Source organism: Miniopterus natalensis, chromosome 3 (genome assembly GCF_054644295.1).
Source record: "Miniopterus natalensis isolate mMinNat1 chromosome 3, mMinNat1.hap1, whole genome shotgun sequence".
NCBI classification, from domain to species: Eukaryota; Metazoa; Chordata; class Mammalia; order Chiroptera; family Miniopteridae; genus Miniopterus; species Miniopterus natalensis.
The window spans coordinates 73,008,513-73,025,727 of record NC_142083.1 but is presented as its reverse complement, the minus strand read 5'-3'; the positions used below and the strand labels follow the sequence as shown (position 1 = coordinate 73,025,727).

General features: G+C 39.7%; 1 protein-coding gene and 1 non-coding gene across 5 annotated transcripts in view; one reads left to right on the top strand and one right to left on the bottom strand.

The window, feature by feature from the left end:
* The window catches only part of ZBED8L (ZBED8 like), a 19,777-nt gene extending 12,116 nt beyond the window's left edge, over positions 1–7,661 (top strand). Inside the window, exon 4 of the transcript XR_015714263.1 lies at positions 7,222–7,661. This is a non-coding gene — a transcript (ZBED8 like). The remainder of the gene's footprint in view (positions 1–7,221) is intronic.
* ZKSCAN5 (zinc finger with KRAB and SCAN domains 5) lies at positions 1,025–17,215 on the bottom strand. 4 transcript variants are annotated; one of them, XM_087815539.1, is made up of 7 exons: positions 16,761–17,215; positions 15,985–16,504; positions 11,656–11,791; positions 7,596–7,678; positions 7,175–7,310; positions 5,304–5,912; positions 1,025–2,686 (listed from the first exon to the last, which is right to left on the bottom strand). In XM_087815539.1, the coding sequence occupies exons 2-7, from the start codon at positions 16,396–16,398 to the stop codon at positions 1,578–1,580; spliced, it is 2,487 nt and encodes an 828-aa protein (XP_087671665.1). In that variant the 5' UTR covers positions 16,399–16,504; positions 16,761–17,215; the 3' UTR covers positions 1,025–1,577. The 4 variants fall into 4 exon arrangements, with proteins under 4 accessions (XP_087671665.1, XP_087671668.1, XP_087671666.1 ...); XM_087815542.1 differs by having other exon boundaries at positions 7,175–7,307; XM_087815540.1 differs by having other exon boundaries at positions 15,985–16,501.

Genomic DNA, 17,215 nt, shown 5'->3' with positions numbered 1-17,215 from the left:
ATTGGTTGAGGGTATGTTCTTCAGGAAAAATGTTTACAGGAGGGAATGAAACAGGATCAAGAGGGCAAGAGCCAAGCATGGAGTCGCAAAGTCTAGCCTTAGGCTGATCCTCAAAGTGTGGGTTGGGGAGCAAAGACTAGACTAGTTTTCCCCTGCTTTAGGCAAGTGAATCAACCTTTTGTACCCCTAGATCAGTCAGTCAGTCAGTGGCTGGACTGGGGAGGGCAGATTAACTCCTGGATGCAGCAGCTCCTACCATCTGAGGCCAAGCCTCCAGAGTCTCTGCAGAAAGGAAGAGCTGTGAGCATTCAGCAGCCAAAACCCTGAGCAGCTTAGGGGGTAGGTATGCCAGCCTGCCTAAGGGAATCTACCCAGGACACCAGTATATAACACAAACAAGTTTTTATTTGGTGTTTATTGTATGCTAGGCAGTCAGCAGTAGCAGGACTTCAGCAGTGCCAAAAGCTCTTTCCCTTTCTCTAGCAAACAGGCTCAGGTTAACCCTTTTTTTCCGTTTTCTTTTCCTCACAACTCCTACCCAGACCATGACCTCCCTGCTCCTAATTACTGTTTACTTTCAAATCCAGCTGCAGTGTAAACTGAAACTTATTCTACACGCCATTAAGCTACGGGGAAGGGAGATCTATCTCCAGAGCAACTGGGAACTAGTACACATACTGCTTGGACCACTCTTAATTCAAGTTGTTCCATTTCCTTCTATGGACGTAGCTGCCCTCATTCTTGTGGGTAATAGGAAGAAAAAAAAGGAGTCCATCGTTTGGCCTGTCTTCTTTTTATTCCCAAGGTCCCACTCCCCTCTCCTTAAGACATGACTAGCCAGCACAGTTTCTCCTGAATTGATAAAGTTAACTCCTCTTTCTAATAGCTAACCAGATGCTAGTAGAATCAAAACAAAACAAAAAAGTAGTGTTTCATGGAGAAGTTGTACATTGAGTAAGACATCAAGAAACACATACCATTCAGCCTCTGAACCCCAATTTTGCCAAAATATAAATACCTTAAATCAATTTTTTCAAAGGATTTAATACTTATGATGGGGGAAAAAATGACTGGAGCCTTCTATTGGCTAAGATAATCATTTCTAGGGAAGGTTCACTGCTGAGGTACCAAAACGGGTATCATGCTGAAGAGTTCTCTTTCTTTACTTATAGTCTTCCCTGAATAGATAAGCTGTCAAACAAGACAGAAACTACAAATAAAGGTTATTTCTACTGTACTCATGAGGCTTTTCTCAGTGTCAATGTTCTGAGATTCAACTGAAGAATAAGTGCCATCTGAAGGTTTTCTTTCCTTCACCCAACATATCCATGGGTTCTCTTGTCTACATTCTCAAGCATGAAGATGCTAATGAAAGCATTTCTCCTTGGGAAAAGAAACACATTATCTCTTGTTCTCCAGTGTTCCTAAATTCTAACTGAAGGATTTCAACATATCTAGGTTTGATGGTTAAGCTGGAGAAATTGCTCGAAGTTTTTACTACATTCATTATAGGAGTAGGGTTTCTCTTCAGGAAGGCTTCTCTAAATTGAGTAAGAGCTGTGCTACAACAGAAACATCTACACACTTAAGGTATTTATGGAATCTGTCCTCTCATGACTTCTCAGATGTTTGAAGAGGCTACAACTCCAACTGAAACTCATTCCACATTCTTTACATTGAAAGGGTTTCTCACCAGTATGGATTCTCTGATGTTGATTAAGATGTGACTTCAGAGTGAAGCCTCTGCCACATTCATTGCATTGATGGGATTTCATGTTGGAGTAGGTTTTCTGACGTTTTATGTGGGAACACTGGCCAACGTTTTCTCTACAAGTATCACATTTACAGGTTTTCTCTGCAGTATGAGTTCTGTAATGCTGAATAAGGTCAGAACTGTAATTAAAGGCTTTGCCACATATATCACACTTATACGGAGGCTCTTGTAACTCAATCTTCTTATCTTCAATCACTGTTAAATTCCAACTATATGCTTCCTCACAAATACTATTTTTTTCATTTTTCTGACCCATGTGCAGCACCTGATGTTCAATGAGGCTAACATACTGAAAAAAGATTTCTCCACATTCATGACACTGATGGGACTTCTCTCTAGAATGAAGTCTCAGATGCCCAGCAAGGTGTGAACGCCTCCCAAAGCCCTTCCCACACTCATTACACTTAAAGGGTCTCTCCCCACTGTGCACACTCTGATGCTGAACAAGATGGGACCTCACTCTAAATGCTTTCCCACATAAATGACAGGTATAGGGTTTTTCACCAGTGTGGACTCGCTGATGTTGAGTTAGGTGTACACGCTGATTATAGCTTTTCCCACACTCATCACACCTAAATGGTTTCTCCCCAGTGTGTATTCGCTGATGTTGAATAAGATGGGCGCTCTGAATAAAGCTTTTTCCACATTCATTACATTTATGTGGTCTCTCTCCTGTGGAGGATTTTTTGTGGACATAGGTGACTTCACTGAAATTTATCCTCTTTGAAGAGGGTTGTCCTAGTATCTCTTTCATGGGAATTCCCTGCTTTCTATCCAACTTGCCTTCTCCAAAATCTTGAACTTGAGAAACATTTTTTGGGGTTCTTCCAGATAGTTCCATGTCTGCTTCTGAAAATTCTGAAATTTTCTTCTTAACATTCAATTTTGTATTCTTACTTCTTTTGTCACTGCCTGAAAAATAAAGAGGAAATGCCAATGTCATCAGTTCTTTTACAGAAGAAAAATAAACTGTCAGGAAAAAGAGGATAATCAAATGAAAATATGATGTAATAGGAGTAACAAAGGGGATGCATGTATGTACTTGATGCCAACAGGAATAAAAAGAACCTTCTGGTATTGTCCAGTGAAAAGAACAACACAAAGAAGAGGCTTACTAAGAAGGGTAGTAAGAATAGTTGAAGTTAGGCAGTCACAGGAATCAGCAAAACACTTTTATTATATGGTAAGAAGAGACAAGAATTCTGAAACGGGAGAGGAGGCAGAAAATGTGGAAGGGGTAATGACCCGAACATGAGGTAGGCAGACAGAATGAGACAGAACAAAAATACACAAATTAGACGGTAAGAACTGACAAAAACTGGAAGAATGAAAAGCAAAGGGTTAGGAAGGGGATATGGAGTTAGAATACCTGATTAGGAGCTAAGGAAAAGGAGAAATGAGCCCGTATAACATATTGTCAGGAGGGTAGGTAATATATCAATCTCTGCTCTCTTCACCCTTAGCCAACACTCTAGCTTCAGTTTCCCTCCCAAAGCACCTGATATATCTCCTTTGGAAATGCTCATCACCTTTCATGTCTGCTACTCCCACCAGACCATCAGCTCCACGAGGGCATGAACTGCATCCGTTCTGTTTACTGCTGTATCCCAAGCACCCAGCACTAGAGGCTCTCAATAAATAGGGTTGAGCGTACAAAGTATCCCTCCTTTGATCAAAAAAAAAAAAAAAAATGGGGGGAGGTAGGTGAGTATTAACTAGAAAACCAGTCATAAGAACAATTGCAGGGAAGATAAAGACACTATTTTAAAGCAATTGCTTTCTAAGACCAGAGACCTATTGGATGGATTTCCCCAGTGAGGCAGTCACCAACTAGAATGGGATAGAACTGGCTGAGGAGATAACTCAGCCCAACCCAGAACTTTCAAGACACTATGAACTGCCCTGGCCAGTGAGGCTCAGTTAGTTGGAGCACTGTCCTGTGCACAGAAGAGTCATGGGTTCTATTCCCAGTTAGGGCACATACCCAGGTTTTGGGTTCGATCCCCAGTTGCGGCGAGTATAGGAGGCAACTGGTTGATGTTTCTCTCTTACGTCAGTGTTTCTTTCTCTCTCTCTCTCCCTTCCTCTCTCTCTTTGGAATCAATGAAAAACATATCTTTAGGTGAGGATTTAAAAAAAAAAAAAGACACTATGAACTACATAAACTTCTATTCCATGACAGAAGAGGTGGCAGTGACTGTTAATGTGAATGACAAGTAGCTGGGCTTGAGGACATCAAAGGAATAATTTTAAAATAAATACTTTAGCCAGTCTTGGAGTTTTCGGAACAGCACAGTTTACGGTAATCTCATCCTTTTATAATTCACTTTAGATAAGAAAGTAAGTAAACAAATAGGACAGTTATTCAACCATATTTGTAACCACATTAATGAAAATAAAAACAGCAAGGAATTCTCTTCTGCTTACTCAATTTGTTAAAAAAAATTTTGATAACCCCAGAAGGAATTTAATATAACTGATAATCTTATATGTGGTGTAACTGTTTTAAAAAGCAATTTAGCCCTGGCCGGTGTGGCGCAGTTTGTTGGAGCACTGTCCCATGCACTGAAGGGTCATGGGTCGATTCCTGGTCAGGGCACATACCCAGACTACAGGTTTGATCCCCCCCAGTTGGGGTGTGTATGGGAGGCAACTGATCAATGTTTCTCTCACACTGATGTTTTTCTCTCTCCCTCTCCTTACCTCTCTCTCTAAAATAATAAATAAATAAATAATAAAAAGCACTTGAGCAATATGTATCAAGATCCATAAGATGTTTTAGGCCTTTCATCCACTAATGCCACTTCTGGGCCTCTATTATGAGAAAATAATCCTAAACACAAAAAAAGGCATAAGCACAGTTATCAAGACAAAAGTGAAAATTTTAGTTCAAGTGGGGAACACCTGAGTAAATTATGTCGTCTCCACACAATGGCAGATTATCAAAACTAACAGGAAGGTCACGCAACACTGGAAAATGTGTATGCTGGGTGTTTAATTGTGCCCTATGAGTAAAACTTTATAAAAATAGCCTATGAAAAACAATAGAAGGAAATACACTACATAGTAATAGTTCTATTAGTTAGGATGGTGGGATTATGTGGGATTTTTTCCCCTCCCAATTTCTTTCCTCCAAACTTCTTGTCTATCATTTTAAAATAAAATAAGTGGGATAACTAAATTGGAAAAAGTTGAAAAGGGGAAGGAAGAAAGAGAGCCCAACTCCTCATTTACTACAACAGAAAGTCAATAGATAATGTCTAAAATTGATGAGTAAAGCAACAGAATTATTTAAAATATGGAATTAATGAAAGAAAACAGCTGAAAGCAAGTACTTCCGGGAAAAGGAAGTTATGAAGGTAGTAGAAAGGGCATAGGGTTTTTCCTACTCATTTGACAAAGTATAAATAATAAAAGACTGTAATCTTTGCCCCTTCCTACTGCTCCCATTATCACAACCCATCTGTTCTAAGCTAATAAAAAATCTTTTGCCTCCATTTATTCTCCGATACAAACTTTTCACACATACATCTTTGGGATTTCTCTCTGAAGTGGCGCTTCAGGTGCTCAATCAGATGGGAGTGCCGACCAAAGTTTTTCCCACATTCGGTACATCCGTAGGGCTTCTCTCCACTGTGCACACTGTGATGCTGGACAAGGTGGGAGCTCACCCGAAAGGCTTTTCCGCACACTTGACATTTATAGGGTTTCTCACCAGTGTGGACTCGCTGATGCTGAGTAAGATGCACACGCTGATTATAGCTTTTCCCACATTCACCACACTTAAATGGTTTTTCTCCAGTATGGATTCGCCGATGCTGAATAAAGTTTGAGGCTTGAAGGAAAAATTTACCACAATCATTACATTTGTGACCTCTCTCAGCATTTGTGTTTTGCTTACGGTTAATGTCTGTGATGGCACCAAGATCTCTTTTCTGGGAAGGGTTCTGCCTTGACTTCCCCACACTGGGGTTTACCTGCCACCTTTCTACCATGCCATGAAGGTCATTAACTTCTCCAAACTCTTGATTTGGGGGAACATTTCTTTCAGTGTTTTCTGATGTTATCCAGTGTGACTTGGCCTCATCAGAAATCTGCTTTACTATGAGTTCCATATTGTCATTCTTTGACTCATAATCTAAAATAATAGAAGAAAAATGTAAAATTTAGCTATTTCCTGTGTTAGAAGAAAGAAAATAACTAAGGGACATAGAATAGTTATATAAAACCACCAAGAAAACATGACTTTGTAGAAGTCATTTTAACAAAGCCATGTGCTCATGTTGGGATAAAGAATATTTTAGCAGGAAACTAAGACAAGTTAAGGAAAAAAGAGCTAGCAAGAAAGGTTCAAACACATGAGACTGGGAGAGCAGTCATTCTGTTTAATGAAGATGATATTCCCGCCCGGCCGGGCGTGGCGCAGCAGTTGAGCGTCAACCTAGGATCCAGGCGACTGGGGTTCGATTCCTGGTCAGGGCACATGCCCGGGTTGCGGGCTCGATCCCCAGTCGGGGGCGTGCAGGAGGCGGCCGATCAGTGACTGTCTCATCATTGGTGTTTCTATCTCTCTCTCTCTCCTTTCCTCTCTCTGAATAAAAACATATTTATAAAAAAAAAATTCATTCATTCAAAAGAAGCTAAAAGCTGTAAGCTCCAAGATGTTTGCCACAGTGCTGAAATTTTTATAATTGCTCCAGATAGCACAATCAAATATTAGTTTTCAGGATCATAGCTTAGTTAGAAATAGTTTCAAAATCTCATTTGTGGTGCAAAATTCAAGAAGGGATATGACAAAGAAAAGAAAAAAGTAAATAGAATGAAAAATAAGATTTTTAAAAAAAGGGATATTACATTTAAAATGTAGATGCCAATAGGGCAAACATCATAAAATAGGTACCAGTGATTTGAAAATGGTAACAGAGTAAACAACTAGCCATCCATGAATTAGAAGAAAGGAAAATAATGAATGCCACTGAGATATTATAATAACTATTATAATAAAGTTATTTAGCAAAATCTGAGATGCTTTCAGAAATGAGAATTATTCAGTTAAGAATTATTCAATCTGTCAAGGAATAGAATACAATAACTAGTATAATTTGTTAAAATCCAAACATGTTAGTTTTAAGCTCTTTCATTTTAAAGCAGTAAAAGACAGTATTTTGCAAATACTATCCCCCAAGCATTATCAGTCTTCAGTCATACCCTTACTATGATGGAAATAATCAAAATAAGCTGAATAAAGGGGAAAAGGTTGATTTACTCTTTCACAGAAAGGGGGAAAAAAGCTATGTCAGCAATTAAAACATACATGCTTTTATAAGATGTACTAGAAATATTCTTTGTAAGATAACAAAATTAAGATGTCTTAATCCATGTATACAAAATAAGTCTTACCCATTGAGGTAATACTCTCATAATTCTCCTTCCTGTCATCCCTATAGAGAGACTTCTGGGACTGGTCCAAATGTCCCCATTCCTCCAGGATGAAGGAAACAGCCACATCAGCCACATCTTCAATTTTCACCAACTTCTGAAACATGAGATCTCCACTAAATTCCCATTCCCTGTGTTCAAATTTGGAGTGAGGGAAAGAACTGCAAGCATTAAAGAAAGAAATAAGAGGAACTATACTTCAAAGAGGATGAGGGAGTACTGGGTAGAACAGAAAAAGACATTAACCCAAAAGTTTGAATCCAAGGTGGGCCTGGTCTCTAGATAAAGAGACAGAACTCCTGATAAAGTTTCAGGATTAAGGCAGCCACTTCTCCAAGAATGGACATGGGTCCTCATTGCAGGCACAGGGACACCAGCTCACCTGGGACCCAGCTGAGCGAAGTGAGGCTGTCATCTCCTGGCTGTCCTTCAGGGGAAGGGAAGAGACCTGGAGAGCAGGAAGGGCTGAGGGGGAAGAAAAAGAGGTGTCAGTGAGAATATCTTTGCCCAGCTCCAACTGCCACCATATTCCACTTTTGGTCAAGAATCTACAATGGTGCCCTGCCACATCAAGGCCAAATTCTTCTGCTTGGCTCTCAAGACCCTAAGTATTCCGGCCCCTCCCACACCTACCCTATATTAAACTTTCTACCCAAAAAACTAGACTCCCTGCTTTGGTCAGGCTATTCCCTGCTGCTGAATTTAGATTGTGTCATTCCCCTATTAGGATGCACTCTGCTCTGCCAAGATCGAACCTAATCATCTCAAAGAATAACCAGTCTCACAGCTTCCATGGATCTGAAGCACTGCCTAGAGCCCAGGGCTTCTCAGGCTTTGTGCAAACAAATCACCTGGGGGTCTTGGCATAGGGCAGATTCTGGCTTAGTACATCTGCGGTAGCCCACACATTTTGCATTTCTAACAAACTCCCAAGTGGTGTTGGTGCTGCTGCTCCTTGGACCACACTTTGATTAGCAACGCCTTAGTCCACATGCTCTCCCTTCAAGGGATTACTGTGGTTGGTTTATAGTCAACCAGTTAGTATATATTATTAGGCCTACTAGTGTGTTATAAGAATAGGCAGATAAAATAATTCTTGCCTTCCAAAACTTCACTAACAGGGAGGTCAGACATGTAAGCTTTAACTACTTCCAGAATAAATTACAAATACTATACTTAAAGTTCACCCTGTAGGAGCAGAGAGGCAGGGGCACCTACAGAGTGGAGCGTGGAAGGTGGGAGCATCAGCAAAGCCTTTCTGTAGGAAGGAGGGGTGGGGTGGGACGAGGATCAGGGTGCTTTGCAGGTGGAGCGAATCCCATGCGCAGTGCCTGGAGAGTCTGATCTCTAGATGTTGGTGACAGTTTGATTCTCTGCTGTCACCTCTGCTTATTTTTTGTCAAGATTCATGGTGCATCCAGATCTCAGTCTATGTGGGCTCCAACTTGAAAAATAACCTGATGGTTTAGACCTTGCTATGGTTTCCTCAGTCCTGGAAATGTATGTGTATATGTAGCTTGCCTGTGTCCAAGGACTAGGAAGTAATGAGCAATGACACAAGGAGATAATGGTTACAGATGAAAGACAAAAACAGAGACAGAGTCTGAAACCAGGAGCGTGGCTGAAGAGTCAAAAGAGGAGACTTGAAGAAAGGGATAAATGTAGTCTATACTTGAACAGTAATTTTGAGTATAGACTATATTCCAATTATATTTGGAATTATTATAGGAATTACATTCTAAATAATTCCACTTATTTTTTGAAGTTCCCATGAAACCTGTTGTTTCTTCAGCTTTTAAGTACATGATTTTGCCCCTCTCAAGCTCAAACTAGTCCCAGGGGCAGAAAACCAGCCTTCAGTGCTATCAAAGGCATGAGGAATGCAGCCTCCCACAGTGTATAAAATAATAAAAAACAAAGTAATTTTGTTGTAATAAAGAAACTGGCTAGGGTCTGGATAACAGGGCAGCAAAGAGAAGCCACACCTAGGAATAGAAGAAAAGAGCAGCCTGATCTGATGAGGCTCTGCAAGTAGAGAGAAGATGACATGATTTAAGGAAGACAGGATTCTGCACTTGGGAGGGCCTGGTGGTGAAGCAAAGGCAGTATAGCTTGAAATGGGGTAAAAGTGTAGATACAGAGGGGTAAAAAATACCAGCAGTCACTTAATAGCTTTGTGACTTTGAACAAATTACTTAACCTTTTTAAGCCTTAGCTTCTTAATTTCTGACATGAGGATAACAGCAATACCTATTCATTCCACTGGGTTAAGGTAAGTATTAACCCTTGGTATACCAACTAGGCCTATTAGACAGAATTTTGGATTTCTGTTTTAAACAGTTTTAACTAAGTTTAAAGACTGGAATTATATGACTTTTGTTCCTTTAGAGGTCTTTTGAAAAACAAAAAGAAAATTCATTTTAGAATTATTAAAAAAAATAGAATAAAACTCATTCTATCTTGTAATTTCTATATGGATTCACTGGACCATTTTATAAATTTAGAGTACATTTGGGATCTAAGTGATCTTAATTTTCCTGTATCATGAAACATTTTTCTATTTCATCATCCCAGGAATTATTTCATTTTTACTAATCATTATTCATTAATTATTCCCAATGAGAGCACAGACGACTAAAATAATAAGAAACGAGAGAATAAAGAATATTTAGGATCACACAGTAGTGAAATACATCATCATTCTTCACTATTCCCAAACAATTAAATGCATTATGCAGAGTTTTGCATCATCTTCAAGAAGGTATAAGACTGTTGACACCTGCTTTTAGCTTTCATTGAACATAGTTGAAAATTTTTCATTTTCCACCCATACTGGCAAAGAGAAAAAAATCTGCAGAAGACATTTCACTATTATTAGGTGAATGAGATGATGAAGAGTGACAGAGAGCAGAGAGCTCTCTAATGATAATGATAAAACAAAGTATAAGGGAAATTTTAGAATGAATCTGCAAATGATAACATTCTAAACAAATTTTCTCACTCAAGAATCAATATTAAACACTGTACTTTTAATCTCACAAAAGGAATGTGACAATCTCATCCAGTGAGTCATTCAACAAGAAGGACTTCATCAGGCAATATTTTGCAACAAGATTCTGGATCATATAATTTTGCTAAAAAGACAGTATTGATTTTGCTAAAGAGACAATATTATGTGACAGTACTTTCATTTTTTATGATGTTTTTATTATCAAAATGTACCTGATACAAAGTAGTTTAATTCTTTTTAAAATTTCTTTAAAATTATTATCCTTTGATTCTTCTGTATATTATGCATAAAATGACTTAAATATAAAAAATAGAACTGGCCCCAGATGCTAACAGTGAAGACTACTTTTCCTGGTACAATGAAGAATAAATGAATTCCTACAAGTAAAGCTTAGAACAGGTCCTGACACATAGTAAGCACCGTAGAAGTAATAGCTGCTGCTGCTTTTGTTATTATTACCACAGTGAAAGGAAAGCTGGAAAAGATTAGAGCCATAGGACATGTTAAGTGAAAGGCCTGACCACTAAGGGGAAGCTAAAAGAAAGCCTGGGGCCAAATAGGAAATACAGGTTCACAATTTCTAATCCATAATTCTGAAATCCCAAAGCTCTAAATACCAAAGGTGTTTTTTTTCACCTTTGTGAAAAAGTTAGGCATGAACTACTTTGACAAAAAAACCTGATCAGAACTTATGTGCAGCTATTCAAAGTTTTTATTTAATCGACTACTGTAAATACACATACATTTCACTGCTGAAATATTAACGTGATTATGGAGTACCACCTCAAATCCTGTTGGTAGTGTAATATATGGTATATAAATCATATTACCTTACTAAGTCTGAAAAATTTGGAATTCTAAAATATATCTGATAGCAAGAGTTTCTGGTGAGAGATTATAGACTTGTGGACATATATTATAAATAAGATAAGCTGTTTACTTTTCTTCCTTGATATATCTAATACAGATTCATAAAATAGAGGGAGGGAAGAAGAGAAAGAAAGAGAACAAATGCTCTAAAGATCATGGTGAAGCACTGCTTGAAATAAGACTTCAAGGTGAATGAGCACTCAGAACTGAATGCAGTTAGGAACCAAAAAGCTTTTTTAACATAAGCATAAACAAAATCTATGAGGCAGAGTTGGAAATCTCTCAGAAAAAAATTATGTTTTTATAGATTTTTTAACAGTACCTAGAAAGCATTAGAGCTTTTGAATAGAACTGTGGTCCAGTTCTGAGCCAGCCTGTAAGTTGACCTCTCTTAATACCAGGGACTCAATTCTAGGTCCCTAAACTGTCCCAACCTCCAGATTCTGTTGAATGCAGGCAGGCTGCCCAGCCCAAAGTCGCTCTCTAACAGACACTGCTTACCCACATAGCCAGGGTGCCCACTCACTAGCCACATCTGTTCCACCGAATCATAGATCCTCACCATTTTCCTCCAGATGAGGCTTCTGTGGCTCTTGTTCAGGCTGGGGGTCCAGAGACAGGAGCTGGTGACTGAAGGACTCCTGCATAGCTCCTGGTGGCACCATCTTCTGAGAAAGGACTTCAGGACATGCCACAATCTAACAACCACAACCATACCAATCAGTACATTACCGAGAAGGCTATTAAAGAATCCAGTAAGTTCACCTTACTCTTTCATTTGTTCCTTCACTAAATATTTCATGTCTGTCTATCATAAGCCAGGCACTGATTATACAGTGGCTTAATAAACATGGTTTATGTCTAGATGAAGAAGACCTCCATTCAACATTTCAACACACAAATAAATACATAATTACAAACTATGTTATATGTTAGAAAAGAGAAGGAGGTGCCATGAGAAAAATCAGATGAGATCTACTTTAGATTGGGTGGCCACTGAAGGCGTTCCTGAGGAAGTGTCACTTAAATAAACACCTAAAGCAGCAGCTAGGAGGAAAGTAAGAAGTGTTGCAGGCAGAGAGAACAATATAAGCAAAGACTCAGGCAGAAAGTGGGTGCTCGGTACTGCCAAGTGTGAGTCAGTGTGAGCCAGTGTGAGTCACGTTTAGTGAAGAGGGAAGAAAGGTGAGAAAGGAGTTTGGAAAGGTCAATTGTAGGACTCAGCAAGTCACACCTGGCTCTCCAGCAGACCAACACCAAGACTGGACCTAGTTCATGTCCAGCGTGCCACAAGACCTGTCTTTCTGTTCTTGGCTCTTGCTCAACCCTAGGGTACACACAATCACTCTGCCACAACCAGTCTCTAGAATCTGCCTATTCTGGAAGGTTCTAGCTCAGTGGCAGCCTAGCAGGTAATAAGACCTTGCATTGAGATAGAATCACCACTCCCCTTTCCCTCCCTTATGGTTTCAGAACACTAGATTTTTAACTCTCCTAGTACTGGCAAAATGTGGCATAGGAGTTACATTAAGAAGCAGCTGCAAAACAGCTGTGGCAAACATTCTGTATGAAAGTTTGCGTCCTTGTTGACCTGCTCATAACAGAGTTAAGATGATGCCAAGTATGTCGCAGGGCACCAAAGAACCAAAGCAGCCCTTGATGTCCCCTGAGACTAAGAAGGAGAAACCAAGGAGAAAGGGTAAGGATAAAGCCTGGGAAAAGGTTTGCAGAGACAAGAACTGCCTGGAGATAAAGTTGAGGAAAAATGTCAGGGATACAGGAAGCAGGCAGAGAGAAAGGCAAACAAAGTATACTATGGAGGCCCATGGGAAATCCCCTCTCTGGGCCTCAAAACCTGACTACCACTAAGAAATAATTTTTGTGTCCCTTCCAAAGATGTACTGCATATCACACTGAAAAAGATAAATGTATAATATCTGCTGTAAATCCTCTATTAAAAATGCTTTTTGTTTTAAACCATGCTTTTGAATATTACTAAAAAAATAGGAAAAAGTTTGTCCATTAATGTCTCAAATTTGGTTTTGAAAAGTAATAACTAGCCCTAGCCATTTCGCTCAGTGGTTAGGGCATCGGCCTGCAGACTGAAGGGTTCCCGGGTCCGATTCCAGCCAAGGGCACATACCTCCATTGCAGGTTCTCCCCAGCCCCGGTCAGGGTGGGAGGCAACCAATCAATGTCTCTCTTTCACATCAGTGTTTCTCTCTCTCTCTTTTTTTCTCTCTCTCCCTCCCTTCTACTCTCTCTGAAAAGCAATGGAAAAAATATCCTCAGGTGAGGATTAAAAAAAACAACAAAAAAACCTAGATGTCAACATGAACTTTTACTTCCTGTCCTGAAAGGAGCAGTAGAAAGGTTCGAACATTCCCATCTGTAGGACAATCATTTAGGAGAGCTGCACAGTCTGACTACAGGTCAGCAACAACTCTCTCTGCTGCCCATTTTCCTCATGGCATGAGCTAAGCCAGCTAAAGAGCCTGAGGATGTTCTGGAACATTGAAATACCCCTGACCCAGAGGTAAAAAATAATGAACTGGTACCTTACAATGAAGTGCAATGGGTCTGAATGAGGGAAATTCTCTAACTAGCTTCAAACTCTTGTAGACCTATAATCACATGAGTTTTGTTTCTTTGCTATAAAAAGGGAATTAAAGTTTAAGAGAGTATAGCAATAACAGGAAGGTAGAAGGTCCCATTATAAATGAATAAGAAAGTACATGTCAACAACATAAGGATATGGATCCTCCCTAGATTAACATATGATTTAATGCAATATCAACAAAAATACTAACAGCATTTTTGGGGTAGTGAAAACAAAATAAGTAATTCTAAAGGTCATAAGAAATAAGAAAATACTGAAACATAATTTGGAAGGAAGGATAGTCCTATCATATACCGAAGCACTTCATAGAGCTCAAATAATTAAAATACTAATACATGAACAGACAGTGAGATCAATAAAATAAAGAGACCACAAAAGGACCCAAATATATGCAGAAATTTGATATGTAATAAAGAGGCATTTTAATCAGAGAGGGAAAAGGTAGATTACAAGTTGCTGGGACAACCTGATAGCTGGAAAAAAATGAAGTGGTAAGCCCTAGCCAGTTTGGCTCAGTGGTTAGAGCACTGGCCAGCAGACTGAAGGGTCCCGGGTTCAATTCCAGCCAAGGGCACATACCTCAGTTGCAGGCTCAATCCCCTGCCCCAGTAGGGGCACATGTGGGAGGCAACCGATCAATGTGTCTCTCTCACATCGATGTTTCTCTTTCTCTCTCTCTCTCTCCCCCCCCTTCCACTCTCTCTGAAAAGCAATGGAAAAAAATAGCTTCAGGTGAGGATTAAATAATAAATAAATAAATAAATAAAATAAAGTGGTAACCATACCAAACACCCTAAATCAAAATGAATTCCAGATGGACCAATCATTTAAAAGTGTAAATAAAAAATGAAGAAACTATGAGAAAAGTTTCTTATAATATTGTAGTGGAGAAGGCCTTTCTAAGTATGGCACAAAACCCAAAAAACGTAAATTAAAAGATCTAAACTAATGGTATAAAAATTTAAACACCCTTAAAAGCAAAAACCTCCATAAACAAAGACAAACAACATGGAAAAATAACACTTGCAATTCAATGGCAGACACAGTCCTTACTTTTTCTAATAAGTAAATAATATAAACAGATCATTTGCAATAAAAGGGTATAGGCATAGCCCTTTAAAATATGTACTGTTGTAAAACTTTAAGATAAAGGCATTACAGTTGCACAGAATTGGAATACTGCATCTTTCATATTGGCAATAATAAAAAAGTTGGATAACACTGTGTTATCAGACTGCAGGAAAAAAATTTCTCTCATACATTGCTGTTAGGAATACAAATTGGTATAACTTCTATAGAGGGCAATCTACCAATAACTGTCAATATTACAAATTCATATGGTCTCTGAGCCAACAACTGGACTTCTTAGCATTCATTCTATAATTAATGATGTATGTAAAGATAGTCATGCAGCAAGTTGGTTATAGTTAAAATTCAGGAAGAATCTAAAGGAACAATTTAAATGGCCTTCAACAGGAGTTCAATTATGGTACATCTATACAATGGAACACAATGCAGTTTCAGGGTGAGGTCACTCTATTTGCACTGACATGAAACAAACTAAGCTATAAGAAAAAAAGCAAGCCCAGCAGCATGGCTCAGTGGTTAAGCATCATCCTATGAACCAAGAGGTCATGGTTTGATTCCCAGTCAGGGCACATGCATGCCTAGGTTGCAGGCTCAATCCCCATGCAGGAGGCAGCCGATCAATGATTCACTCTCATCACTGATGTTTCTATCTCTCCCTCTCTCTTCCTCTCTCTGAAGTAAAAAAATATATATTAAAAAAACACACAAAGAAAGAGGCATAAGTACGGCAGTGATTTCAAAACATCTGTGTTTTTAAGCATGTCATACACATATATGCTTATATATACAGAATACAGTATACCTCTGTATGGATATGCATGTATCATGTAAATGCTGCCTCTGGTGAGAAGAACTAAGCATCTGGAGAACAAGGGGTGGGAGGAGAACTTACTTTTCATTACAACCTTATGTACCTTTTCAATTTTGTATCATGTCACTCAAAAAATAAATACAGTAATTTTAAAAATAAATAAAATCGCAGATTGTCTTCTCCAGGTTAACACACTGGATACTGCTTCTCTTTGCTGGGGTGGCAGGAAATCTCCACAGTGTACCTAATCCCAGGAGAACAAAAGAATATGAATGAAGCACCAGAGTGCTAAGGATCTCACCCCTGCTCAGCAGCTCCTTAACTCTCTTCCTCTCCTTCCTCATTGTTCTAATGTCTCCTCTTACACTCACCTGTTGTCTGCGTTCCTCTAGTTCCCTCTGTATACTTTCTACCACAGCCACAGCTTCTTCTCCATTTTCCGGGTGATGCTCTCTCACCCAAGTCTGGAACTCTTCAGGAAGGATGGTCAGGAACTGCTCCAGCACCAGCAGCTCCAGGATCTGCTCCTTGGTGTGCAGCTCAGGCCTCAGCCACTCACAGCAGAGCACTCGGAGCTGGCTGAGTGCTTCCCGGGGGCCTGATGCCTCATGGTACTGAAAGTGCTTGAAGCGTTGGTAAAAAGTCTCAAACACTGGTGGGTTGTACTCCTGCATCCAGGTGCAGTCTTCTTCTTCCACCTTCACTATTAGTAGGTCCCCCTGCTCTTGTGAAGTCTCAGCCGGAGGGTCCAAGTCTATAACTTCCCCAGATTCTGTCATTATCATTCCAAACTCAGAGGGATGTCTTTCCAGTTTAGCTGTTTTACACTGATAAAATGTGTTCTGTTCTTTTAAGATCTTCTGAAGGACACGTTCATTAGTGTGCAACCTACTGACATATTGGAAATTATTAGCAAAGAGGTGACAAAGCAGTCACTTACACTAAAGATGACCACTCAACAGAGTAACTCACTTAAGATATGAACTACAAGGCAGCTGTCACTCCACCCCTAAAATATTAACAGACAGTATTTCCAACATTTAAAAAATGTAAACGAGAACCACAAAAATCTGACATCAGGCCCAACTAACACAATTTTACTGGTGAAGAACATTAAATTTCATATAAATAATAGGGTAAGACTTACTAACTAGTCCAGACGCAGTAGCTCCTTCTCTCTACCGTTAAGTCAAACTTAAGTCAGAACAGGGGTCAAAAACATTACAGCGGTCAAAACTGGTCCTGTCCTTCAAGCCCCAAGGGCCTGACAGACCAACGGGAGACTTCATTGGTCCCGAAAGGAAGCAGGGTAGTAAGTACAGATTTGGAGCTGGATTTCTTGGAATCGACCCTGACCTCGTACACACGGAAAACGGCCCGGTCAAGGTTAGGGACTGGGCCCCCGTCTGGATACAAAGCCCATTCCCTTTCCTCAAGGCTCCAGCCTCCGGGAGCTCTCCTGAAAAACCGAGCTCCCGCAATCGAGGCTGGGAAGACAGGTTTCTTCTCACAAACGAAGAGAAAACAGAAGCCGACACTTCGCAACACTTCCTCGCCGGAAGTAAAGAAGTCCAAGCCTTCCCTGTCCAACGGTGTTGAGCC